Source organism: Felis catus, chromosome C2, assembly GCF_018350175.1.
Source record: "Felis catus isolate Fca126 chromosome C2, F.catus_Fca126_mat1.0, whole genome shotgun sequence".
Classification (NCBI taxonomy): Eukaryota; Metazoa; Chordata; class Mammalia; order Carnivora; family Felidae; genus Felis; species Felis catus.
Window position 1 is genome coordinate 115102533 of NC_058376.1, and position 27951 is coordinate 115130483.

At 36.5% G+C, this 27951-nt stretch overlaps 1 protein-coding gene and 1 long non-coding RNA gene across 2 annotated transcripts in view; one reads left to right on the forward strand and one right to left on the reverse strand.

Annotated features, from left to right (window-relative positions):
- The window catches only part of LOC123380101, a 692161-nt gene that overhangs the window by 31517 nt on the left and 632693 nt on the right, over nucleotides 1–27951 (forward strand). The window lies entirely within an intron of this gene.
- On the reverse strand, nucleotides 265–27694 carry CPA3 (carboxypeptidase A3). The gene is made up of 11 exons (XM_003992028.4): nucleotides 27585–27694; nucleotides 27411–27486; nucleotides 24280–24404; nucleotides 15179–15281; nucleotides 14973–15074; nucleotides 13572–13673; nucleotides 12160–12270; nucleotides 10925–11015; nucleotides 9708–9910; nucleotides 7550–7634; nucleotides 265–701 (listed from the first exon to the last, which is right to left on the reverse strand). The coding sequence occupies exons 1-11, from the start codon at nucleotides 27650–27652 to the stop codon at nucleotides 514–516; spliced, it is 1254 nt and encodes a 417-aa protein (XP_003992077.2). The 5' UTR covers nucleotides 27653–27694; the 3' UTR covers nucleotides 265–513.

The window sequence follows — 27951 nt, forward strand, 5'->3', positions numbered from 1 at the left end:
GATATTATTTCTTATTAACAGACTGCATGAGACACATTAATGCTTGATTATTAGTGCTAATAGAGAAATATAGAGAGTATAGTTTATCAAAAGACAAGATGCATTTTGGAATATAATTTAATTTTAGTATATTAATACATGAAATGATGAAGCCATATGGAAAGTCTGATTCTGGAGAAACTGAAGGTTCTCATTTCTGTGTATCATGTTTCGCAGATGTACGTATATCCCGCTGTATATCATGTTTCAAAATACTCAAAATAATACTTTTTGATGGTTTCAAACTTTATTTGGATCAAAGAAAGGTTGTTGAAAGCTTTCACTTAAAGCTGTTTGTTAAGGTGCTATTGAGAGTAAATAAAAACAAAAAGAAGTAACATAGAACTTAAGTGAGCAAGAGAGGGACCTATTCAGGTAATGTGGAAGCTGTATCTAGGTATAATTGAAGGTTGACTTTCTGGCAGAAGGCATAAAGAAACATTATTTGGCTTATTCCAAACTGAGGCCAATTCTTTAGGAAGTATGCTTGAGGATATACTTGGCAATAAATTTAACAGCTAGCAAGGTCTCTTTACAGGTCGGCTTTATCTGAGATTCTGGAAGGAGAAAACAAAATTTGCCTTTATCTCGGAGCTCAAAGGCAAATGTGTGTTTGATGCCCAGGTTGTAAGCCCAGTCTAAAGAAGAACCTGATGTCGGGTCTGTAAAACATAAGCAATAAATATTTAATTAGAAACAAATGCTAATGTTTTTCTTGAAATGGAAATTCACTGGTGTAAAATTAGCAATAAAAAATAATTATGTGTACAGTTAATTGCAGTAAGGAATGGGAGTAGTGGTCTATATAGTATAGAGTGTAGAATAAAACATAATCATGGTTTTGGGATCTACCACTCATTTTAAATATGTGCTGCATTTTCAAAATTACATTTTGTTTGGGCCAGTACTCTAAATAAATTGAGTTTGTTTACTGGGCACACAGTGTTGCAGATGGAGGTGGTCTGGGCAAGTGCAAGCAGCTGTGTAAACCAACTAAGGAGGGGGTCACTGGTCACTGAAAACTCAACCAGAAAAAAAATCATGCATACAAGCTAGGCAAAATTATGTTCTTCCTAATAGTTCAGGTCCCTTTTTATTCATGTTGCTTGGGTGAACTGTTTTCTAGTTAAAAGACCAAGAAAGCTTAAATCAATTATTTTAAGGATGTATTTAATCCCCTAATCCAACTTTTCAATGTTAATTTTTATGAGATTTACTAAGAATGTTATCATTTGAAAATCTAAACAGACATCTAGAAGTTATATACATATAAGGTTTATACAAGTGCATGTGTATACTATAAATGCATTTATGTATATTTTCATTTGCATAATAGAAAAACTACTTTTTTGTATATAAAATAATTTATGTTCCAGGACAAGTGATGAGTTTAACTGATATTAATATTTTAGGTTTGAAGGATGAAAACTCGAAGTTGTGATGAAGAAAGAAGAAATATTTTGGTAGAAATAGACAGGGTTGGCTCTTAAATTATTCAACAAATATTATTTTATTTATTTATTAAACAACTTTTTTTAACATTTATTATTGAGAGACAGAGAGAGACAGAGCATGAGCATGGGAGGGGCAGAGGGAGGAGGAGACACAGAATACGAAGCAGGCTCCAGGCTCTGAGCTGTCAGCACAGAGCCTGACGTGGGGCTTGAACCCCCAAGCCACGAGATCATGACCTGAGTTGAAGTTGGACGCTTAATTAACTGAGCCACCCAGGCGCCCCAATTCAACAAATATTATTAAACCTTTAATATGCATGGTGTACTATACTTGGTACTGTGGAGGGTGGGTGTGTTCAGGTTACAAAGCTAAAGATGATATTGGTGTCTTTGGGAACTTACAGTTTAGGGGAGAGAAGTCAAAGATGCAAATCAATAGAGACAGGGAAGACTATGTAAGTACCATAAGAAAGGTAACAGAATAATCTTTATGTTGACTCTTATGTAGATTAAAAAAAATTATGTATGTCTGGTGAGGAGGTTGACATTTTATGCTCAATGCCTACTAAATACCGCCTTTATGATGGATAGCCTTGAAGAAAAGCTAGTGTTTTTCCAGATGGAAATGGAAGAAAGGCATTCTGGCCAGTGAGCTACGAAGATGGAAAAGCATGGAGGCCTTTTTATGATGAGAGAGAGGTTCAGCTGGACTGGAACAAATGGAGAAGTGAGAGTTTGTGGGCAAAGCTCAGAAAATCTGATAAATCAGGACAAGGTGTTTTGTTTGGGAGGCAATAATAGTTATTTTAGTGCCATACTTAGGACTGGAAAAAGTAGAAACCGGTTAGGAGGTATTGTGAAATGAAAGCCTGAACTTGTGTAGAGTCATCACACTGGGCATAGCATTGAGTGGTCCGTGTCACAAATACTGGAATGGAAAAGTCACAAAATCTGATCAAAATGATTGAGATTTCAGTCTGGATGGCTGAAGACAATCCACACATTATTAATAGAAACAGGAGCTCAGAGAGGATAGTGATGAGGAAAAGAAAGGATAAAGGAGGGGAGACAGAAGGATGTTTAGCATCAACCACATTTAGGACGGAGCTTGAGAAAATGAATTTTGAAGTCATTGGGAGAAACATCATAAATGTTGTTTAGAAAGCAGCTCCCACACATTCAGGATCATTATCTTTTCTTGGTGAATTGATCCTTTTATCTTTATTAATGTCCCTCTTTGTTTCTAGCAAAGTTTTTTGGTTTGAAATTTACTTTATCTGATATTTAATATGGCTACTTCTCTTTTGATTAATGTTTGTATGGTATATCTATTTCTAGCCTTTCAGTTTCAACCCATCTGTGTTATATTTGAAGTAAGTTTATTGTAGGCAGTGTATTATTGAATCATTTTTTTTTTAAATCCACTCTGCCAATCTGTCTCTATTTAATACCTTTGGTTAAGTTTTGATATGACTTAAATCTACCATCTTATTGTTTGATATTTATTTTGATGTTGTTTGATATTTATTGTCTGATATTTGACTCTCTGTTTTTCATTCCTCTCTTTCTCTTTTTCTGCTTAAATGAACATTTTAAGGATTCCATTTTGATTGATTTATAATAACATTTTTGAGTATATTACTTTGTAAAGTTTTCTTAGTGGTTGCTCCAAGTATTACAATGTACATACATAATTTATCACAATCTGCTGATATCAGTGTTTTACCATGTCAAGTGACATATAGAAATCTTGCACTTAGTTTCTTTTTATATTTCTACTTTTTAAATATAGCTGTCTTGAGTACTTCTGAATATGCATTGAGCATCACATCAAATGGTGTTATAATTTTTCATTCCGCCATGATGAAGAGAAGATAGTCATTCATTTGTTCATTCATTCATTCATTACATAATCCATTGTTCTTGTTTTCTTTCTCCAGTTTCAAGCATTCTCCTATTACCATTTATTTCTTATTCGGAGAACCTCCTTTAGTCATTTTTATTTTTTTTTAATGTTTATTTACTTAGAGAGAGAGAATTTGTATGAGTGGAGGAGGGACAGAAAGAGGGCAGAAAGAGAGGGAGAGAGAGAATCCTGAGCAGGCTCCTTGTTCAGTGCTGACCCTAACACGGGACTCAATCTCATGATCACAAGATCATGACCTGAGCCAAAATCAACAGTTGTACACTTAACCAGAGCTCGATCCCACAACTCTGGGATCATGACCTAAGCTGAAATCAAGAGTCAGATGCTTAACTGACTGAGCCACCGAGGCACCCCTCCTTTAGCCATATTTAAAGGGTAGGTGTTTGGGTGATGAAATTTGTCTGAGAATGTCTTTATTTCCTCTTCTTTACTTTTCTTTCCTTTTTTTTTTTAGTTTATTTATTTATTTTTAGAAACAGAGAGGGAGCACAAGTGGGAGAGGGGCAGAGAGAGAGAAAGGGAGAGAGAGATATTCCCAAGCAGGCTTGTGCTGTCAGCAGAGAGTCCAACCCAGGGCTTGATCCCCATGAATCTTGAGATCATGACCTGAGCCGAAATCAAGAGTTAGAGACTTAACCAAATCAGTCACCCAGGTGCCCCTATTTCCTCTTCATTTCTGAAGGATATTTTTGCTGAATATAGAGTTTAAGGTAGATAGTTCTTGTCTTTTAGTACTAGAAAAATACCGTCATTTCCTTTTGGCTTTCCATGGTTTCAACAAATCTATCATTTGAATTGTTTTTTTTCCCCCCCTCTGGATTGTTTCTCTCTGGTTGCTTTCAAAAGTTTTTTCTTTGTCTTTAGTTTTCAGAATTTTAAACATTTTTTTTATGTTTATTTTTGAAAGGGGGGGGGGGTGCAGAATGCGAGTCGGGAGGGGCAGAGAAAGAGGGAGACATAGAATCTGAAGCAGGCTCCAGGCTCTGAGCTGTCAGCACAGAGCCTGGTGCAGGACTTAAACCCACAAACTGTGAGATCATGACTTGAGCCTGTCGGACGCTCAACTGACTGAGCCACCCAGGTGCCTCTAGTTTTCAGAATTTAATTATGATGCACTCAATGTGAGTGTTTTTAGTTTATCCTGTTTGGCATTCACTCAGCTTTTTGATATATTGGTTTATGTTTTTAGGAACTTTTATAAATTTCAGTCTTTATTTTTCCATATTTTTTTTCCATTCTCACTCTCCTTCTCTTCTGAGATTTTGATGTTTTGAATGTTGGATCTTCTGTTATTGCACCTCAGGTCCCTGAAGCTTTGCTCATCTTTTTTCAATTTGTTTTCTCTCTTCAGATTGGCTTATTCTTTCTTTAAGTTCACTGTTTCTTCCCTCCATCATATTCATTCTGCTATTGAGCCTTTCTAGTGAATTTTTAAATATTTTAAGTTACTGTATTTTCCAGTTCTGTGATTTCCATTTGGTTCCTTTTTATGTCTTTCTTTCTTTTTTCCTTCCTTCCTTCCTTCCTTCCTTCCTTCCTTCCTTCCTTCCTTCCTTCCTTCCTTCCTTCCTTCCTTCCTTCTTTCTTTCGGTGAGATTTTCTGTATTTTCATTTGTTTCAAGGCTATCTAATTACTTGTTGAAGTATTTTAATGATGGTGACTTTGAAATTCTTGTCAGATAATTCTAACGTGTAAATCATCTCAGTTTTGGCATCTGTTGATTGTCTTTTCTCTTTCATGCTGTTACTTTCCTCATTATTGGTGTGATAGTGATTTTTGATTGTATTTGGACATTTTGGCTATTATGTTAAATCTTAAATCTTAACTGATACCTATTTTAGCAGTCAGTCACTGTGTTTAGGATTAGCATTCAGGCTCTGGTCTTCTTCTGTGACTTGTGGTTCCGATGACAATATGGTTTTCAGAATCTTTGCGTTGCTAATTTGGTCTGGTTGATTCCCCTAGTGCTGCTGGTCTCCCATTGATTGCTGCAGGTAACTACTACCTAAGTGAAAAGTGATCCCCCTAGCTTGGCCACTGGTGCCTTCCAGGTGACAAGTGCAGTCTCAAGCCTTTAAGGAAAGAGAGCACTTCCCTGATGGGAAAGAAGCAGAAGGAGGAGGGGCCTGAAGAGAGAATCTTCTGATGTATGTGTGAAGTGTACCTGTTTTTTTGAAAATGTCAACTTTTAGAGGCAGTCGGCAGAGACCAAGTAGAAAAGGAGGAGGGGGAGGCAAACCAGGAGAGTTCATTGGTAAGGAAGGCCAAGGGATGGCGAGAAGAAGGGGTATCGACAGGGTCCAGCATTGTAGGGAGTTTGTGGAGTGTGTGAGCTGAGATAACTGTAGTGGCTTTAGTGATTAAGAAGGCTGCCATTTTTAGCTAGAGTTGGGTTTAAGCTCATTAGAAAAAGGCATATAAAAATAAGAGTTTGGTAGCAATGGAGTTAGGGTAAGTAGGAACTGTGTCTTGTATGGTGGTTTAGAGTATGCTAGATGTTTTAATAAACTTGGTCAATTTCTAGATGTACTAGTTCTCCATTTGCAGTTAAGTAAACTTGTGACATTAAAGAGTATGGCTATTCTCTTTTGGCAAATTTATGTGACATTTCTCATTAAGATTAATAGTGGTTATTGAGAATGAATAGAATTTGTGATTTTGCATAATTATGTGATGTTACTAAGTTTAATAAGTTTTCTTTTATGATAACACTTTTCGTATCTTTAAAACCTTAAATTTCAAGCAAAAACTATATAAGGCATGAAATAAATGCAACACCGAAAGCTTCTCACTTTAAGAATACATTTTTCTAGAACTTAATCTATTGACTGTGTTACTTAGCCTTTTATTTGTGTACATCTGTACCTACTAAAATATGTATATATATTTATAAAAACCACTTGCTAAGTACCAGGCACCCTATTAAGTGCTTTATGTATGTTAACTCATTTCATAAATTCCTATCACAACCTTAGGATTTAAGTACCATTTGCTGTTTTATAGAAGAGGAGACTTAGGCAAGGAGAGATTAACAATTTGCTCAAAGGCACTATCTAGTACATAGTTGAGTAAGGAATCAAACCCAAGCTGCATATCTTCAGTTTGTGCTATTAACCATTGTACTATACCACCTACTGTATGTCAATCTATAGTTCTCCCAATTGGAAGTCTTCTTGGACTTGTGCAAGATAATTTTTTTGTTGTTGATGACATTTTCTTAATATATTGATATTAAAAAAAGTCTACTCCTTTCAAGGCACATTAGGTACAAGGAACTTACTGCAATACAGTCAAAACAAGTCAAAATAAAACTGAACCAAATTAGGAATCTGGTTTTAGTCCACAGGAGTCTACATAACATAATGCTTGTGGCTTAACATGTGTCTTTTGAAAAAAAAAGCATTATTGACATGCATAAACATAATGCCCTGCACTTTTATGTCAATACTAAGTTCTATTTGAAGCAAGAGCTAAGCTAGGGATATGTGGGCATAAGTTGAAATTGAAGATGTGGTACTTAGACACTAAAACAAAAGCAACAGAACTAGAACCTTTACATCCTATTTCTTAATCCACCATATAGATTTCAGTTTAACACAATAGGAAGGGACTAGTGAAAGAGACATTAAACTGATTTTATGTGATCAAAGTGGCTGAAACTTTTGGCCAGCCCATTTTCCCACCAGGAGCTAGGGAGGAAGACTGTGTTTGCATAGGGACAAGGCCAAAAAAAGAGAGTCCAATTAAAAACAAAACAAAACAAAACAGAACAACCACAGAAAACTGTTGAGTTTGCCCCAACTAATTCTCATGAGTTCCAGTGAGGATAAATGTTGGTTGGGAACAGGAAGGTGGATGAATTAAATCGCAAATTTATCTTGATAAAACAACTTCCATTGACCTTGTATCCTTGTAAAAGTTCAGTATAATTTGTTTCTAGAAAAATCTTATCCCCACGAAAGGGAAAAATGTGTTCCCTAGACTCACATATAATTCAGAATCACCTGTTAAAACTGAGGTTTAAATTATCAGTTCTAAATGTTCTAATTTACAAGTTCTAAAATTTTCTTTAATATATATAAAAAAGAATTAGGGAAAATGGCACAGTAAACAATAAGAAAGACTTACAGATAGTTGATGCTATTGGGCCATAGATGTAGCGGGTTTCATACCGAGTTGATAGAACATCAGTGCCAATCTTTGCAACTTTGGCCTGGAGAAAAAGGGAAGTTAGTGTTGGAATAATAGGAAACTATGTAAATGCTGTTAATTTATTGGGGATTAAAAAATAAATTGTACTGTTTTTTTTGGCAATTGAAGATGAAAATAAAATCAATGGTTGTGAGAAATTTATTTTTGGGAAGATATATTGTCATTGTAAAGACAATGTGAAGACAAATGTGAAATAAGTTATAAACAGTCATGTCATGTCTCATTTTGCATTTCTACCCTTTCTTTTCTCTGTTTTCTTCCTCTCTCCCTTGTTTCCTCCCTTCTCCCCCCTTCCCCCGCTTTCTTGTTTTTGTCCTTTCTTCTAAAAATAATATTCTTTCTACTTCCTCTCAGATATTTTTTGGCTTCAGATATTTGTCTTTTCCAAAGTCAGTTTCTCCCATGTTCCTGTTTCCTTTGTTTTTATGGGCATCATATCATCGTAGGACTTTCTCCACATTGGATTTTAGCATGCCAAGGGAAGAAAAAGATGGTTGACTCCTCTTTAAAATAGTCGTTAAATTAGAGTTTCTCTTCCAGAGTTAATGCATTTCATGACCTTTAATACACATTAGTGTTTTGTGCTATGAGAATGATTATTGGAATGAATTTTAGTGGAATATAGTCACTAACGTATTTGTACCCTAAATGAAGATTTACTTTTAGTCTGTAATGTATATAACCAAAAGATAAATTTTTTTTCTTAATCAGTTTAGTTGCTATGTAGGAACTCTTTACTCAAAGTGGTTTGTTATGTGTATTTGTATTTTTAATTCATAATACCATTTTTTAAGGGCAGATTGAAATTGCATTGCCGTATATTTTTGTGAACTAATCAAACTCATGGAGTTCAGATTCTCAGCTATTTTGGTTCAATAAATGACTATTGGCCGCATATTGCTTGCATATTTTCTTTGTTGTATATATACAGATGGTTTTAATGACTAGTTTAAATCTCTGCTTCAACTGAAATTAAATGCTGTTGTGCTGAATACAATTGGCTGAAGTCAAAATGACAATTGTGACTTCTTTTAAAAAAATATACTTTTAAAAATATGAGGCAATATTGGAACCATCCATAGCTTTTACCAAATGTGTTATATTTATCAGCCCCCATGGGATCTGGGACACTGAACTTTATCTACTTTATTTCCTTTCTTTTACAGCAATTAACAATATCCCTTTTTATGGGTTTTTGTCTATTCATACTTCCAGTTCTTGTGATGCATTGGAACCCATATGCAGAGTTTTCGTTTGTTTGTTTTAAGCTAACATGATCAAATCAGTCTTTATGCAAAGGAAAAGGATGCATAGTAGATTTTTGTCTTGAAAGACAGTGCATTCTCAGTGAGGAGGCTTTACAAACACTTATAATGTTCTTTCTTTGGATAGTAAAAGAATTAATATTGTTTCCAAGTTGATCAGGATGATAAAAATACAATGAATCTTCTTAAATATGGCATCTTAGGGACAGGAATAGCAGATATCTTTGCTGTTCTGTTAGACTTTTGCTGTGTGTGGCTTTATAGTATGACCCATGATGAATGTTTGGATAACAGTTTATGCATTCATGGAATTCTCCTCTGGATTGCCCACACATTTTTTCCTACTGGATTTATCTTAGAATCACATTGAAAGATTTTATATCCTTTTATCACATGAAGAATTAATTTAGGAATTATGATTTTATTAAATTTTTTTTTTCAACGTTTATTTATTTTTGGGACAGAGAGAGACAGAGCATGAACGGGGGAGGGGCAGAGAGAGAGGGAGACACAGAATCGGAAACAGGCTCCAGGCTCTGAGCCATCAGCCCAGAGCCTGACGCGGGGCTCGAACTCATGGACTGTGAGATCGTGACCTGGCTGAAGTCGGACGCTTAACCGACTGCGCCACCCAGGTGCCCCATAGGAATTATGATTTTAACTCTAAGGTAAACTTTATTAGTTCTTTTCTTTGGTATTAAAGTGTGAAGTTCTTTCACCGTAATGCAGTTGTTCATAAAGAACAGTTGTTCGTGGAAGTCAGTGGTGGTGTGTGTCAGTGCATAAACCATAGGTTTTTTTCTACATACCAGTTCCTTGTAGTTAGGTGGCAGTTTTGATGTATATCCATAGGGAAACAATAGCATCTGGGAATAGGAATGGAAGGTGATATAGGCCTTGATTGATTTCAGGTGGCTTCGAATGAAGTCAGTGACAGCTTTGGTCTCTTTCTCGGACTCTGGTTCTGGGCCCCGATAGGTTTCTGCACATGGGTCCTTGGTGTTCGGAAAAGCTGCAGTGGATGTGGAGGATGAGATCGCAGTTTGCTCCCCATCAGTAAAGATCCTGTCTCTTCTGATGTGGACTTGCAAAATGTTTTAAACGTTTTCATTTCCCGGGTTTACAGGGCTGCCTCAATCTCTCTGGTGTCACAGTCATTGCAGACCAACTTTTTGTACATACAACTCATAGGGTGACAGACCCAGCCCAATGGAATATTCTTAGCCTTGTTTATTTTGCCTCTGTTTCCCAGGGTCACAGGAATAATACATCAGAAGCAGCCCAGGGCCTGGAGCCAGATAGACCCCAGTTCCAGTTCAACCCTACTCCACAATTTGTTGGGGACTGGTGTGAATTTCATTTTTTGAGCCTGAGTTTCTTCATCCTGGTTCAGCAGGCAGCTCTCACTTAGGGATAGCTGCTATTCTCATAATTTTTATGGTAGAATAGAATTAAGAGCTGAGGTGGTATTTTCAACAAAATTAGTTACAGAAAAAATCGATGAATTGGGGTGGTGGTAATTTTTCCTTGACTGTAATGATGAAGTCATATTTGTCTAGCAACTGTCATCTGATGTATCAGACTTCTGCTTATCATTGCATTTCTGTTAAGCCTTTTCACTTTCTTTGCCCCCAGCTGTTTCTTTTCACAAACATCTGAAGAGCTATCTCTGTGTTGGTTTTAACCACTGGTATTTCTTGGCTTTTATCAGACCAGGAAGAGGAGGGACCCGAGACCTCTCTTCAGATTATCTGAATTTTTATGCATCTGGATGTGTCTGATTTTTAGCAAGCTAGATATATTAAGTAAGAGATGGTTTGATAAACAACCCCATCCCTACTTCCTCCCATATAACAAAACATTCATAACGTTTCTAAGGTAGGGATGATTATCTTTATTTTTTAGATTAGAAAATTAACACTCAGGGAATACATAATATTTGCTGAGATAAATAAGTGGTTTAACTGAGTTTGGTGTCTGAACAGTCTTTATAGCTCTTTTTCTTGCGATCAGGTCTACTACTCACAGTTCCATGAGGCATTAAAGTTCCTGTTGAGGTCAGTGCCGATGCAGTTGGAGTTTTGGTTCTTGGAACGATTTTTTCTCCACATGCGATTCTGCAGGATTGAATGATGGAAGTGTTTACATCAGATCAATATGCATTTTTCAGTTTGATCATTTCAGATCCTCTCTGCAGGTGTCTACAGTTTTATTTGAAACATACCTAGTTAACTTGAAGCTCTTTATTATGAAGAAAAATATATTGTTTTCTTATAACTTGTAACATTTTCAGCAACATTGTTTTTTATATTAATATTCTAAGGCCTTGATAGGATAATTTAGTTAGCTTTAAAAACTGTTGATTAGTTCTCGGTACTAGAAAATTATCAACAATGTTCTGAAATTACCTATGATTTAAATTATAACTTCATTACATTCTTCACCATTTATAGATTTCAGGTATAATACAAGTCAAATTGTGACTGTTAGAGCATAATTTCCAGAAAATAACTGGATGTGATAGTATCTGTCTGAAAGTTCAGTATGAATCTTTTTTTAACAGCAGTGAGTCATTAAGGATTCCGTTAAAGGACAGATTATTTGTGTCAGTCTTTATTTTTTGATACAGTTATTCCACATCAAATTCTGTTACAGATAGATTGGAATACAGTGCCTTTTGCTTTGAGGTCAGTGTTCATAATATCTTTTTTTTTTTTTTTAAGTTTTATTTATTTATTTTGGGAGAGAGAGAGAAAGAGAGCATGTGAGAGGGAGCGGGGGAAGGGCAGGGAAAAAGGGAAAGAGAGTAGCCCAAGCAGGCTCTGTGCTGTGAGCACAGAGCTCCATGTGGGTCTTGATCTCACGAACCACGAGATCCTGACCTGAGCGGAAATCAAGAGTTAGATGCTTAAGTGACTGAGCCACCCAGGTGCTCCAGTGTGTTCATAATGTCTTTAAATGACTTTTATTTTTAGGTGGAATGTGCTTTTGCCATATCCTATAACATACATTTCCTTTATAATTATTGCTTAATTTCATTTTCCTCACCAGCTTCAGCAGCAAAAATTTCTTATTATTTCAAGGACACCTACTGCAACCAGGAAATCATGCTTGCCTTAGTCTGAAATTGAAATTCTTAAAAATATATTTTTCTGAATTAGAATTAACTGGCTATCCAACTTAATACATAGCAATCAATGTGCATTCAAGTTGGTAAATACTATATTGTCCAAATGTGAACAAGAGACCATAGAGCGTTACCTGTGTCCATGACCAAATATATCCATCAACATTGAATACAGGAAGAACATAGAAATTCATTCGGTCCAGGAGTTTGGTCATAATTTTGTTTTTGCCATAAGTTTTGGCTGCCTGTAGGAGTAGGAAAAAATTAAATTATTGGTGTAAAGTTTAACACCATGTGGAAAGCTGTGGTTATAATAGTAATAACTATCACTCCTTAAGTCATTTACTCAAGTTCACATGATTTCAAACATATTTCCCCTAAATAGCATAAAAATAAGTGACCCATATAAAAGTCACTTATTCAGACTAGTGAAATTAATTGAACTGAACATTCTTTAAAGGATCATTTTGTCAAGACAGTAGCATTCCACATACAGCATGCAAGATGTTTTATAGGAAGAATGGAGGCCAAGTGAAAAATTAGCAGTACATATTGTTCTAAATGGATTCTTTCCCTCACATCCTCGAGGTAAATATAGATTGAGTTTATAAACATAGGAATCTGTAACTATTGGAGAGAATTCATAAATTAATTATAAACAGGATTAAATAAAAATGTTCCATTAATAAAAGGCTCAAGCATTTAGATTGGCCAATCAACTCCTTTTCTCTTATCAGATTGAAATTTATCTAATTATCTGTACTTTCTATGGCTACCTAAAATCTCTCTCATTCTTGGAAAATCTCTTCCAGGTACATCTGTTCCAGAGCCAAGAGATTTTTTGCAGCCCTATCACATGTATTCCTTTGTAGCTCTTGGCCCTCAGCTGGAAGAGCTAAAACAAGTGTAGAGATAAATCAGTTCTCCTGGCAGATTCGTTCCTAGTGAAAGTATCTATGCCCAGAAAGCCATTGTCATTCATATTACATCAGCATGTTGTGTGCAAAAGCTGGCAGAAAAGAGAAAGTTATTAGATGGTGGGAGTCAGAATAGACTAGAATGAGAGGAACAACAACTTATAAACTGAATTTGCCTTTAAAAAAAGTGAGTTATTTTTCACTTGGAAAGGAAATTAACTATGAAAATTCCAAGTGCCAATTGATTGGCCAATTAATTATCTAAACAGGAGCTAGAGGTCTATATGCTTTGAGCTCATTGAAGAAAGGCAAAGATTGTAGCTTGTAATATGAAGATAGTTTCAGATCATCCATACTTCACTATAGGAGAAACCATATCATGCCCCCCCCCCCCCCAAATTCTTTTATAAACTGTCAGCTGGAATTCAAGAATTTTGAAGGAAGGTGTCAATTTTATAAAAACCCCAACGATGAGTAAAATCCAGAGCATTTATTTCCTGACAGCACCAAATGTGGGCCCTTCTAGTTAAGTGGAACTGCATTCATTTGGAAAGGGGTGTTGCCACTCCGTGAAGTGCTGGAGATTTGACAATCAAAGGAGAATTGTATGAGCGTTCCGATTCACTTACCTGATAGACAAACCACTGGCAGAATGCTGGGGAGATCCATTCTCGTGCATGAATGCCACAATCCATAAAAATAGCCTTTCTCCTTTCATCCCTTTTCCCAATCTATTTAAAATTAAACTTGAGATATTATTTTGCATGAACTCACACATTGATCCCTTGTTGTCCAATAACTCATTCCTGTGCTCAAAGCAATTCTTTCCCCTGCCTTCTGTTGAATAACTGTTTATGCATATATTGTTTTCAGGGAGGATCTCTTCACTCTATATCCTGAAGTGTCTATACATAATTCATAATCAATTATATAGTATATCTTTTAAAAAAATTTTTCCTAGTGTTAGAGTTGCTTTTATGGTTTTTAAAACAATCACAATATATTGTTTTTCTATTTTATTGTTAATATCCTTTGGTTTGAGAAATAGATGATAGGTTATTTTGTTTTGGCCATTTCCTTTTGTTTTTCTGGCTTCATAAATGGGATGTTTAGCCTGGGGTGGAAAAGATTTTGTAGTTGTGTTTGCAGTGGGGAAGAGGAATGGTGGCTGGATATTTGAAGGGCTGTCATTTTGAAGGGAATTTAGATTTGTTTTGGCTAGTTGGAGAGAATGAATGGATGGGAATTCAGGGTAAGGAAGGGCTTCTCATTTATTAAGGGGATGCTTCAGGGAGCAGTGTCTCTGGATGTGCAAGCATCCAGCAGCAGCTGAATGGCAATTGTCAGCTCCATTATAGAAGGGAATTCTCTATTAACATAGGATTGAAATGCCTCACTTACTGTTCTGGGACCCTATGATTCTGTGATATTTAAACTTCTCTTAACTTAAACACTTAAACACACTCTGACTTAAACACTTAGTCATCAGTTTCACTGAATTTTAATGGATGGAACACTATTTTATACACCAGGCACATCATAAACTCTTATAATAAAGATATGGGACAAGGTATTTGTCTGAGTTTGTCCGTTGTGTCTCACAAATGGTTTATTCAAGGACTTTCTTGGTTTCACCTAAAACCACCTATCACTTCTATTTTTGAATGGACATTTAGAGCTTATATGTTCTTCAAAAAGATAAGACTTTATTGTCTCAAAATTCACTAGCTGTGTCAAAGTAACTTTAAAAATTTTTTTTTAACGTTTATTTATTTTTGAGACAGAGAGAGACAGAGCATGAACGGGGGAGGGTCAGAGAGAAGGAGACACAGAATCTGAAACAGGCTCCAGGCTCTGAGCTGTCAGTACAGAGCCCGACGCGGGGCTCGAACTCACGGACCGTGAGATCATGACCTGAGCCGAAGTCGGCCGCTTAACCGACTGAGCCACCCAGGCGCCCCTCAAAGTAACTTTTAAATTAGTGTTTTTTCAACAATATTAAGAATCAGTAGTTCTTGAATTATTTTTACCTTGAGAACGTATAGTGGATTATCTTCAACAGTGGTTCCAATTTTAATACGAGAGACCATTTCAGGATGCTTATGCACCATTTTTTCAGTCCAAGCAACAATCTTAAGAGCAAAACCAATTTTGAGGAATTAGAATAAAAAAAAATAAATGAGAACAAATACTGAGAGTTACAGTTTTTTTGAAGTACAGGCATTTTATACTATACCTTGTCCCAGTTATTGTATTTTGCATAGCTGTGCCTGCCTGGGATATCTTCTTTAACATCAAACTGTTTTTCAATCTCTTCTTGTAGATCATGGATCAAGATTCTGTGTGACAGGGGAATGATAAAATACACATTTACTGGAGGAAAAAAACCCACAGTTATCTTTCATTTACAGAAATTTTCTCTTCCTTCTGCTCTATCTTTGATCAGGGTTGTCCTGTTTCTTCATTATTCTCTAACCATCTCTTTTATAAATGTCATATGTATGGCTTCATATCTTCCCATTTATCTGGAGCTGTGCTGTTCAATGTGGTGGTCTGGGCACACATGGCTTTAGAGCACTTAAAAATGGGGCTTGTCCAAAAAAGAGGTTGCCGATATGTAAAATATGCACTAGATTATGAAGACTTTGTCTAAAAATTATGTAAAATACCTCACTAATGAGTTTTATATTCATTACATGTTGAAAAATAATATTTTGCAGTATTAGATTAGATTTAATATTAGATTAAATAAAATATATTGCTGAATAAATTTTGCCTGCTGCTTTTTAACTTTTTTAATGTGGCTACTAGAATCTTTAAAATTGGACATGTGGCACGCATTATATTACTGTTGGTCAGCCTTGATTTGTAATCACTCTCTAACTTTCTTCAAACGCACACATTCACATACACACAATACAGGCAATAGTGGATATTCTTATGTACAAATTTGCTGACCATGCCTTATCACTTCACACTTCCAGAGCTGGGAGAAACTTGAATAACAATAATAGTAAGCACTTATTTAGTGCTTACCATGTGCTAGTCATTGCTCTAACCACCTTATATACATTAACTCATTTAATTGTCACATGAAATTATTACCCCCATTTTACAGATGAGAAAACCAAGGTACAAAGTGTTTAAATGACTTGTCCATAGCTGTAGAGCTGGAAAATGGTTAGGCTGATATGGAGCGGGTGAAATAAGATGCAGGAAGAATTCTTAGGAGGCTAATATTGGGGATCCAAAAGTCTTATACCTTTACCCTCTTCTCTATTTTCATCTTATTCCTGAGTTATTTCATCTCATCACCTCATTCAGTTCCGTGGCTCTAATGGTGACCTAATGGTTTCCCACATTTGTATTTCCAGTTCTGGACCCTAACCCTAACCCTAACCCTGAACCTACCACTGCCCTAGCTCTTCCCCTGCCTCTCCCGGGGCTTATGCGTCCAATTGCCTACATGACATTTCCACTTGATTATCCATTTGTTTCATATGTTCCATTCTTTATTTTACATACATTATTTTATTTTTATCTTGCTAATATTATTACATACATTTTTTTACATACATTACATACATTATTTTTATCTTGCTAATATTATTACCCTTTTACAGATGGGGTCATTGTTGCTCATAAAGCTTAAATACCCATAATTTGTGTATGTTGGGGTTGGGAATTTGAATGCAACCTTGTCTGACTTTAAGATTTATATTTTAAAAATGCCATTGTCATCTCATATATACACAAATATTTTTGTATATTTTGTCTGTTTTGGGATTTTCTCTTGTGCTCCACTGATCTGTTTTCCTGCTCTTGTGTAAGAACCAAACCATATTAAATTATAGTTTTAATATTGAATTTTAATATTTAATGTAGTGTCTCCTTATTCTTGTTTCCAAATTTTTGAGTAATTTTACCTGTTCTTAATAAATTTTTTTTCAGGATCATTTTAGAAATTAATAGAATTATTAGAAAAATATAGGCTCTTCATTAGAATATATTAAATTAAGAATAAATTTGAGAAGAATCTTATTAATAATGGACCATAATATAGCTGTCTTTTGATTTTTCAGTAAAATTTTGTATATTTTGTGTATTTATATATTTTTATTAGCCTTGTGAGTGGCTTTTTTTCTCACTAAACGTTTGAACTGGTTATTATTCATATATTAAAAAACTTATTGCTTTGGTTATACTTATATATTAGCTACCTCATTAGTTAAAAAACTATGTTTTTACTTCTAAGGATTTTTTTAGCAATGTCTTTATGGGTTTTATAAGGGTTTTAGGGTAGTTATTTCTTATGCAAAAAATTATGCTTTGTACTTTTTTCCAGTAACTATTTTTTCCCCTTGCTTTATTGCCTTGGCTAAACTCTGAACAATGGAAAATAATAGTGGTGAAAGAGGGCATCCTTTTTTTTCCCCGGTTTCAACAAGAAAATCTATCTTTCATCACAGTATATAATGTTGATTGCCATTTGAGATTAATATGGCAATGTCTATTGATACGATCAAATTATTATCCATTGATGTACAGTTGCATTGAATTTTATATTAGATTCCTTAATGTTAAATATATTACAGCCTAAGAGATTAACAAACACCCTCACATAAAGCTTCATTCTTCTTCTTTACAATTTTTTTAAGTTTATTTATTTATTTTGGGAGAGAGAGAGAGAAAGAGAGAGAGAAGCAGAGAGATGAGAGAGAGAAAATCCCAAGCAGTCTCTGCTCTGTCAGCACAGAGCCTGATGTGGGGCTTGATCTCAGAAACCGTGAGATCATAACCTGAGCTGAAATCAAGAGTCAAATGTTCAACTGACTGAGCCACCCAGGTGTCCCCATATTATTTTAGATATAATTATTAAAAAGCTTGTTTAATCTAGAAGGAATACATTGGACATAGGTAAAATGGCTTGTGGGAAGCAAGCATACTATCAGTCAGTGTTAGCTTAAGGAAAATAAACTACATAAATAGAAGGATTTAGCAAACATAGGTCAGTGGTCCTTTGGTGCAAATCCAAAGACCCAATATATTTTAATAATGTAAATAGCCCTTCTGGTTATCATCCTTTTATAGCACAGTGTGAAAATTTATGTTGGTAATGGTAATCCCTCAACTATATTAAACTATAGTATTCACTATATTTTACAGGGCAGACAGAGATCAATGGCTTACAATAGAAATACTTCAGTGAAATATTTAAAATCAGGGATGTTTTGAATTTGTACTTGAGCAGTTTCCTTATTTGGATTATCATATTTGCCATTGACTTCTTATAAAAGCATTACTGCTGTGGATGAAATGTATGTGTATTTTCCCTCTGTTAGCAGTAAGTCCTATATAGGAAGATACTATCTATTTTTTAACATTCATTCTAGTCATTTAGGACAGTAGCATGCACTCTTATCTCCATAAATCCTATCATGTAAGGAAGTGGTGACCCGGTGGGAAGAGGCGCTATGGTCATTTCTGGGTTCCAACCCCATTTTGGCTTATACTTTATGTGATATTGGGGGAGGGAGGTTAACTATCTCTCTGAACCTCCATTTACTCACTTTTACAATGGAACCAAACATCAGCCAGGATTGTGGTGAGGATGAAATGAATTGAACTGTGGGAAGCGATTGGCAAGTTGGGTCAGAAAATTGGCAACCAATTCACAGACTTAACGTGTCTTTAAACAAGGCTTTGGCGGTGTGTAGTTGTTTGACTCTGATACTTTGATTTCTTACGATAATGAACTGTGACACTGTAGCACCAACCCTACTTGTCGGTTTCTTCTTGCTGATTGACTGGCTGATCTGAGTTTGGAGACAGAAGATAAATGAGGTATACTTCTAATTAGAGTTTATTTAGCACATGACACCAAGTACTACTCATGAATATTGATTCCCATTAACATTACTGACAAACACATTATTATGCACATTATATCTAATTCACTGTATGCTTGGCTTTTTGACTTATGATGAATCTGGGATTTCTCAGAAGAAAAATTGTGACAACAGATTTGGAGTCACGTTGCACTAAAGCTCACGAAGCCTGAGAGAACCATTGGAAATTACATTATGGGTGGTCACTATAGACAATGAATTCCTTTAATTAATTGTTTTAAGTTCTAAAGAGGGTGTGAGGCTTTTGCTCTACCTGCATTTATGGAAGTAGAAGAACCAGGCAAAAGAGAAATTTTATGGTCCCAGAGGTTGATTCGTAACATAAGGCAGTATTAATTAGTCACAGGGAGCTCGTATCTAAGAATATTTTTAGACTTACACATATCAATTTAGCCTCTGTGATAACAACAGCAAAAGAAAATTGTGCGAGCTAAAATACGACCTTTCCACAAAGCAGCTGCATGAGGACATGAGAATGGTGCCAGATTGTTGCTGATAGGGACTAGAAATTAAGCCTAAGGCTGGAAATTAAGAGCCAGGGCCAGATGTTCTTTTCATGAGCCCTTCCACTAACCAGCAGCCAGGCTTAAGCAGATGAAACCAAATTACTTTCTCCCAAATATTATTTTAGTGTTCCAAGATTTGCTTAATTTGTTAAAGAAATTCCTAAATGTAGATGAAAGGATAAATAATTATCACTGAGGATTTAATGATGGAAATGGCTAATGTTTATTGAACCTGTATTATGTGCCAGACATTCAGCTCAGCACGGTATTTACATTCTGTCATTTAATTTTCAAATCATCACTATTAATTTGGTACCATTTTCACTCCCAAAAGTTAGATAGAGGTTTCCAAAGCTGACATAACTGTTAAAATGCAGAAGTTGGGATTTTAACCTAGAGGTGTCTGACCTCAGTGTTCTCGAGCCATTATACAACAGTGCCTCCAGGCACAAGGAGTGAAATTCCCTGGGTATCGCCCTCAGATCTGTAGTCTTAGTCTGCTGAGTACTATGCAGCATTCGCCCAGCTGATCAACTCTCCTGGAAGGCTGTTCTCCAAGGTCAGGAAATAGATAAGAAGTTCAGAGAAGAGGCAGGATGAATCCTATTTTGACAATTTCAATACTCCCTCCATCTGTTACTTTTAAAGAGTAACAGAGAAATGGAGAATGGTAGGTCAATGTATGTGACTGCCATAGGCTCTGGTGTGTGTGTGTGTGTGTGTGTGTGTGTGTGTGTGTGTGTGTGTACATGCAGTGGGGAAGCGTGTTCCAGGGAGGCAGAGTCATTGTTTTGTGCCTTATAAACTGGTCTGGATTGCCTCTACTCCTCCATGCCAATGTTCCATCAGGATAGGGGCTATTCAAATAGCATGATTTCATGTTTCCACAAGATCCCATTTGTCCCTAGTAGCCCCCTGAGTTACCATGTATCCAACTTTGCATTTACTGACATGGATTTCTCAACATTTGAGGCATACCTCTGTGTTGGATAATAAACTTTAAGGCACTAATTTATTCACTAGGAGGGAAGGGGAGCATGTGGTGATAGGCTTTAGTTATCCCTTATTATACAGTGTGTATGTGTGCATGTGTGTGTGTGTGTGTGTGCACTCATTTAAACACATGTATAAGTGGTCTTTCCCTCACTTGCGTAAGTAGAAGTAAAGGAACCAGGCAAATGGCGATTTTATGGTCCAGTCACTCTTCGTGAAACCTCTATGAAATACCATTATAAAGATGAAGAAAATGAGGTTAAGAGAAGTTAAATAAATCATCAGTGTTTAAGTAGCTAATGTGTGGTTTAAATGGTACTTGACTCAGACAGCCTCATGGAGAATCCAAAGTCTTATTTACCACACTCTTCTGCTTTCCACCATGACCAACATCTCTTTGCCATTTGTATCAGGTATAACTATACCTGCTTTACTCTTGGGCAAGTAATATATAAAAATGTAGAGAAGAAGGAAGAATGAATGGGACAAGACATTAGAATGGTTTATTTGATTGAAAAACTTATTTGATAGGACTGTGTATATACTTGGAATATGAATTTGTGTCTGATATACTTGGAATATGAATTTGTGTCTGACTAAGCTTTATTAGGTAATTGGACATTAATCTGAAGTGTTGATGAGTAAGTTTGGTATAGAATAGTCAGTTCAATGTGGATTTCTTTTGCATTTCCCATATAATCTTATGTGCATCTTAATAAGATTTCACTTAATTATATAATTTGAGTTTTACTATATTTGTGTTACATCATATATATTGATAGTTGTTTTCTGAATTACCTTTCATTACCAGTTCTTTATTTTCTGATTTTAACTCTTGGTCAAAGAAAAGATATATCTTTTGCATATATAATCCTAGGTGTATTTTAGTAGGATTTCACTTAATTGTATAATTTGAGTTTTATTGTGTTTGTGTTACATCATATATATTGATAGTTTTCTGAATTACCTTTCATTAACAATTCTTTATTTTCTAATTTTAACTTTTGATCAAAGAACAGATAATCTAAAATGTATCTGAAATACAAATATCTAAAAGGTAAAGCAATTAGTTAAAACATTAGGGTTGTTAACTGCTGACTCTAATAAATATGGTGTCTGCTCCTTTAGACTCAGTCCAATAGGTGTGCTTTTCTTTAGACATTTTTTTCACGAGTCTACTCAGATTTGTTGGTATGTATATGTTGTTTGTTTTTTGGACTTGGTCTTTTATGATTTTGTAAAAGTATAAACAAAAATGGAGCAAACATGCTACTTTAAAATCAAATCTGTCTTAGTAATTTAATTTTCTAAAAAAAATGACACAGATACTTTAAACTAGAGAGTGGTTTATATGCACTGTCTAATGAAGGGTGTCTAAGTAAATCATTGTGTCAAACCAGCCTCCTAATGTGGTTTTATTCAGACTGCTGCCTGGGTCCACCAGATGTTTCTGTTCTTAGAACACTCTTCTGTTACTGACTGGCACCAAGTAACACATATAATTAATATGCAAATAAAATTATCTATATAATTAGTACTTGGAGACAAGATTTAAGTAGTCCTTGTCTGCACAGATCACTTTACATATTTATATTTCTGAGGAAGGTAACTATCTAATTATGTGGCTTTCCCACAACTGTGGCTAATTTGGACCAATTTCTAGAAATCATGTCCTAATTAGATAAAACTAATTTTTATTGGTAGTTTAACACTTTGGGTCTTGAAGTAGATAGCAAAGAAGTATTTTGGCATAAGACGAAGTGAAAAGCACACTATATTTGTGAGGATCTGGATTTAGACCTCTGTTTGAGTCAGAATTGTTTCAGGCTAGGAGAGACCTGGAAGTCCAAAGAGGAGAGAGAGAGGTGCTACCTGCACCTTCTGTCACAGTGATTTATTCCACTGTCCATACTCATGTCAGGCAACTAGCTTTTTGTCTACATTACCAGAATATTAAGGAAGACATAATACTTCATTTTTCTGCTGCTATTCAAATCATATTAAACAAAACTGACAAACTAAAATTTATTTTAGCTTAGGATGGATACTTAGTAAGTATTAGTTGATCACAGGAATTTGTGGCAGGTCTATAGTAATGAAGTAAAATGAATATAGTAATTGAGGCACACATTTAAGAAGACTGGCTGTGAAGTGAATCAAGAGACATGGTCACCACGGGGTATCCAGGGTGGAGGGGTGATTTCTTTTAGATGCAAGAATGAAGACCATCTGAACCTTAGCATAAGCAGAGTCTATAATACAGTACCAGTTTCTGAGATCTTCGAGGTACATTTAAAAGTGTCTATTTCTAATTTTAATGGTGAAATTTTAATGGTGAATAGAAAAGTATGTATTGATACATTACAAAGGGTTAAATGCTTATATAAATTAATTTTGAATATGTGCTCCTCAATTATTAACTTCTACATTTGTTTCACAATCTCTTTAAACAACAGCAAAAACAAAGGCAGTGATCAACAACAATCACAGATAATGGCCTGCTAGCTTAATCCATTAAGCTATGAAAAAGAATTTTGCTTACTTGTCTTATATTTGTCTTTCCTTAATTTTAATTGAGTTTATATTTATTGAGGATACTGTAGCAATATAAACACAATCAAGTCATGATAAGCAGCAGTAAATCCTGCTCTGCAATGTCTCAGCCAGAAGAAGGCTTTTTTAGTTATTGCTCGATGTTGGGTAGCAGAGGCATGAAACAGCAATTCAAAAAGAAAGAGCTAGTGTTTAGCACTGTTTTGAGTGGTGAAGGTCTCAGTAAAGGGAATTGCTGGTGGGTGCCTGGGTGGCTCAGTTGTTTAAGTGTCCAACTCTTAATTTCAGCTGGGGTCACGATCTCACTTTTCTTGAGATTGAGCCCCATGTTGGGTCCTGTGCTGACAGCATGGAACCTGCTTGGGATTCTCTGGGATTCTCTGGGATTCTTGGGATTCTCTCTCTGCCCCACTCCCACTTGCCATCTGCCTCTGTCTCTCTCAAAATAAATAAAATATATATATATATTAAAAGGAATTGCTGAGATGACAGGAGCTGGTGGAGTGAAAACAGGACCCCTCACTACATCAAACACATTTTTTTTATGTTCCTTATGAATCTTTTTTTCTTTTTTTTAAATATGAAATTTATTGTCAAATTGGTTTCCATACAACACCCAGTGCTCATCCCAACAGGTGCCCCCCTCAATGCCCATCAAACACATTTTGTTTTTTATGTTATGTCTGGGTCTGTGATATTCATGTCTGAGCTCCCTTGTTCACTGCCCCAGGGCCTAGACTGTGCGTGGCCCATGGTTGGTGCTCAGTGAGTTTTAAGTTTCCCTTATTTCTCTGTGGGACCATAATGACTCATTTCTGTCTCTTTGGCCATTTGAGAATTCTCTCCTGTTGAATTTAAGTCTTACTCAATTGCATTGCTTTGCTTTCTCTGAGGAAGAATTTATTTCACAAAGAATTATTTATTATATATCTTATATTCCCACATCTCTGACTTAAAGATGAGCACAGTTATTTGGGTCTCCTTTTATTTAGCAGGCGAATTCAAATTCTCAAGAATGAGGTGCTCACCATAGTGCCTGAGCTCTGTGTTGATTACCTGTCAGAGGTGATGAGTGTGGTTAAACCATCTATGCCTGCAGCAGTGCATGATATCCTTACTAGGGGATGGGTTTTGGAGATGGCGGATATAGGTAATTGCCCTTTTTGCAGATCAGAACAAAAAAAGATGGGAGTTGATTGGCCAAGTTTGATTTTATCCCCTCTATAATTAGGCCTCAATAGTCTGGAAGTAACTCTAAATTTTATCTCATAGAGCTTTCATTTTCTTGGCCCAATTAAATATAATACTTCCCTCTCAATTTCAAGATTCCTCAAACTTTGAACATCTAACACATTGGAATATTTCATAGGACTTACTCATAGTTCATTTTATTTTGATCCAAAGAAGACTGGATGGACTGGGATTCCTTTTCACTAACTCGGAAATCTATTGTCATATTAGCAGCTACGTGGTGAGCGGCATCTGGATACCAGAAGTCAAGCTGTGGAGATGAGTTCAATGTTAGTCACAGTTCCTTGTTCACTCAACACGTATTTCTTAAGAAATAATTATGTGTCATATACTACAAAAAGAATTTGGGGTTCAATGTGGCTAAGGTATACTCTTCTCTTAATAAGCTTATGAGAGTTTGCAAATATACTGTTGAATATTAGGGAGTGAGAAAGAAACCATTTGTACTGATCACTTTTTCAGGACATAGATAGTATGTATAAATGCAAAAAAAAAAGTAGCTTTTGGTTTATCTGTTTGATTCTACCATCTTGGGGTTGATTGGAGTTGTTTCACAATTGATTTAGCCATAGAATCTGACTCTAATTGGGAATATAGATCAAAAAATGGCTCTCCCACCCTGCCCCTGAGTTAGGCCTCAAAACCCGTTGCCTCTGTAAACTTTGAAATTCCTAGAAGGTTTGTGTCCAACAGAAGGCATAATTGCCAGCCCTGTCATTTTTCTAGCAATATGTTCTTGGGCAATACTAAGACTCCTTGGGTTTCACAGGCACCTGGGTGGCCCAGTGGGTTAAGCATCTGACTCTTGATTTTAGCTCAGGTCATGATCTCACAGTTGGTGAGTTCCAGCCCTGCATCAAGCTCTGTGCTGATAGCATGGAGCCTGCTTGGGATTCACTCTTTTCCTCTTTCTGCCCCTCCCCTGTTCATGCTCTATCAAAATAAATAAATAACACTTAAAAAAAACAAACAAACCTCCTTGGGTTTTAAGTCTCTTCCCCAAAAATAGGGTTAAGAGGACTCCATCGGGAGTGTTGTAAAGATTGTGAAATGCGTATGAGGTCTGGGACATGCAGGCATTTAACAACTGTTGATTCCCTTCTCTTTTTCTTCCTTTAGCTGAGAATTTCAGAAATTCGGTGAATGGACCCAAAAGGATGACATTTGGATTAAAATAAGAGAAGATTTCAGTTCTTGTTGTTGTTTTTCAAAACCATGCTCAAGGAGTGCCTGGGTGGCTTAGTTAGTTAAGCATCAGGCTCTTGATTTTGGCTCAGGTCAGGATCTCACAGTTCGTGGGTTTGAGCCCCACGTTGGTCTCTGCGTTGATGGCACGGAGCCTGCTTGGGATTCTCTCTCTCTCCCTCACTCTCTGCCCCTCCCCCACACGCTGGCATGCTCTCTCTCCACAATAAATAAATAAACTAAAAAAACCCCATAATTGTGAAAACAAATGAAATACAATTTCCCCAACTTGGGAAATGTGAAGGAAAGGTGCATTTTCCACCCACCATTCCAAGCTTGTAGACATGTCTAAGTCCACCTGGCTATTTTGTAGTTGATTCGCATTCTACCTCTAGGCCAGCCAGTTATGTGCTAGTATGAGGCTGCTATGAACCAACCAATATTTATTGGTTTATTTTTATCAGATTCCTACAGCATAAATTGGACATATGAGGGATGCAGTATGATTTAAAGTCATTTTTGGTGTTCATGGAGCTTGAAGAGTGAGGAAAAGTGTGGTGGAGCAGCAGACCGTAGAGCCTAGCAGTTTGGCAGGTTATGAAGGACTTCAAATGCCACACCAATACCAACAGAAACTTCTTTAACCATGCTTATTATGACCAGGAGCCCTTCTGAACATTACCTCTTAGCTTACTTAGCCTTTATAACAACCTTAGGAAGTAGGTATGATTATTATCCTCAAATTACCGAGGAGGAGACTGAGATCCAGAGAGGTTAAGTAACTTGCCTAAGGCCACAGAGCTAGCCTATGGCTAGTATTTGAAACTGTGAAGGCCATGCTCTTTCCACACTAGGCGACATCTCACTAAAAAGCTTCAGGTGCAGGAATATAATAATCAAGTTTTAGAGCAATCAGGTTGCAGTGCAGATTTGGTTTGTGGGAGGCAGGGCTAGAGGCTATTGAAGGATAAGAGGCTATTGAAAGTGTCCTGGTAAAATGTAGGGCAGACATGAATTTGGCAGTGGCAAGGGAATGAAAAGTGTGGATTTGAAACACATTTGGGAATTAGAAGAGCAGAACTTTTGACTGGTTTGATGTGGTGAGGGTGTGTGTGACTGGAATAAATCCCAGATTCAGTTCTGGGTTTAAGTCTGCCGTGTCATTTAGGTCATTTAAGTAACTGTCTTTGAACTTCAGTCCTTTTGTTTTAAGTGGGTTTTTGCCACTGACACTGAAAATCTGGTGGAGAATTTGAAGTGACATGTATCAGGTGGCTGGCACAGTGTATGGGAGCAGCTGAGTAAATGATAAAGTGACTGTGTTAGCTCATTGGATTTTATTTTATTCTAAATGCTTATTTATTTGTTCTGAGAGAGAGAGATTGAGAATGAGCTGGGAAGGGGCAGAGAGAGAATCCTAAGCAGGCTCCATGCCCAGTGCAGAACCCAACGTGCTGCTCGATCCCACAACTGTGAGACCATGACCTGAGCCGAAATCAAGAGTTGGATGCTTAACCGACTGAGCCTCCCAGGTGCTCCTAGCTTTTTGGATTTTAAAATAGTGATTGAACTTTAGGACTTGAACTTTAGATTGAATTTTAAATAAGATTGAACTTTAAAACTTTCCTTTTAAAATGGACCTACTCTTGGGAAGGGTCACATCTTGGTATTATCAACCATTACTTTGATGTTATCAGTTAACCAGATACCTGTTATCATAATTTTAAGAGAAACTATACCACTGGTGGAGATCAGGGTGGCAAAGAGGAGGGAGGGGAAAGAGACCCCTATAAAGGTATCACAAGTACCTGACTCCTTATTTCACAATTTTACCTAGAAAAAGCTGTTGTTTGCAAAGCTTTTGGGAGGGAAAACAGGACTGGTAATTTGGGAAAAAAAATAAGCAAAAACAAGGGAAGTGTAGCGGCAATTGGCTGAATTATCCAAGTAGCTCCTGCCACTTCTTCCATCTTTGTTTCGGGAAGCTCCGTGTGCGTTAAAAATAAAATACAAAAGAGACAGCTTTTAGAGAACAGAAAGAAAAGATAAAATAACCCTCTAAATGCTTTACCTGGTTGGTTTGGGCCAAGTCCTTTATGATGTTTGCTTGTTTTTCATCCTGGAGCTTCACGCGGAGCACTTTCTCCCTTTGAGAATGCAAGAAGATGAAACACATGAACTGTAAAGCAGCATTCCTTCACCCTCATCCTATACGGAGCCTGGAACACAGGGTGGGGAGATTTACCTGTCGAAGCGGACAGGAGCAATTGCAAGGGTGGTAGCGATCAGACCCACAGGCAGGATGAACCGCATGGTCCTTCTGTGCCTGCCCCAAGACCCTCTGCCAGCTTTATGCCTCAGCTCTTATCTGGACGAGCAGCTGATTTCCTGTGAGGGTTCTCTGGTGGATGAAACGCCCCTCCCCCTGTGTTTGCTAGTTGGGGAGGGAGGGGTGGGAAAAGCACTAACACTAAATACCCATTTTGTGGCAGATGCGATGTTATGCTACTCACCTACCTTTTACAATTGGGAATACCCATTTTACAGATGGCAAGCAAAGTAATTTTTTAGGAAATAACTTGCCCAATGTAGCAGAGCTAGTATGTTCACAG

Bases quoted from the DNA above. Each gene is read 5' to 3' on its own strand.
- CPA3 (XM_003992028.4), bottom strand. From the start codon at position 27,652: ATGCGGTTCATCCTGCCTGTGGGTCTGATCGCTACCACCCTTGCAATT. The intron at 27,487-27,584 runs GTAAATCTCCCC...GCATTCTCAAAG, and splicing joins GCTCCTGTCCGCTTCGACAG to GGAGAAAGTGCTCCGCGTGA. The intron at 13,674-14,972 runs GTAAAAATAATT...AATTTTAAATAG, and splicing joins ATCCACTATACGTTCTCAAG to ATTGGGAAAAGGGATGAAAG.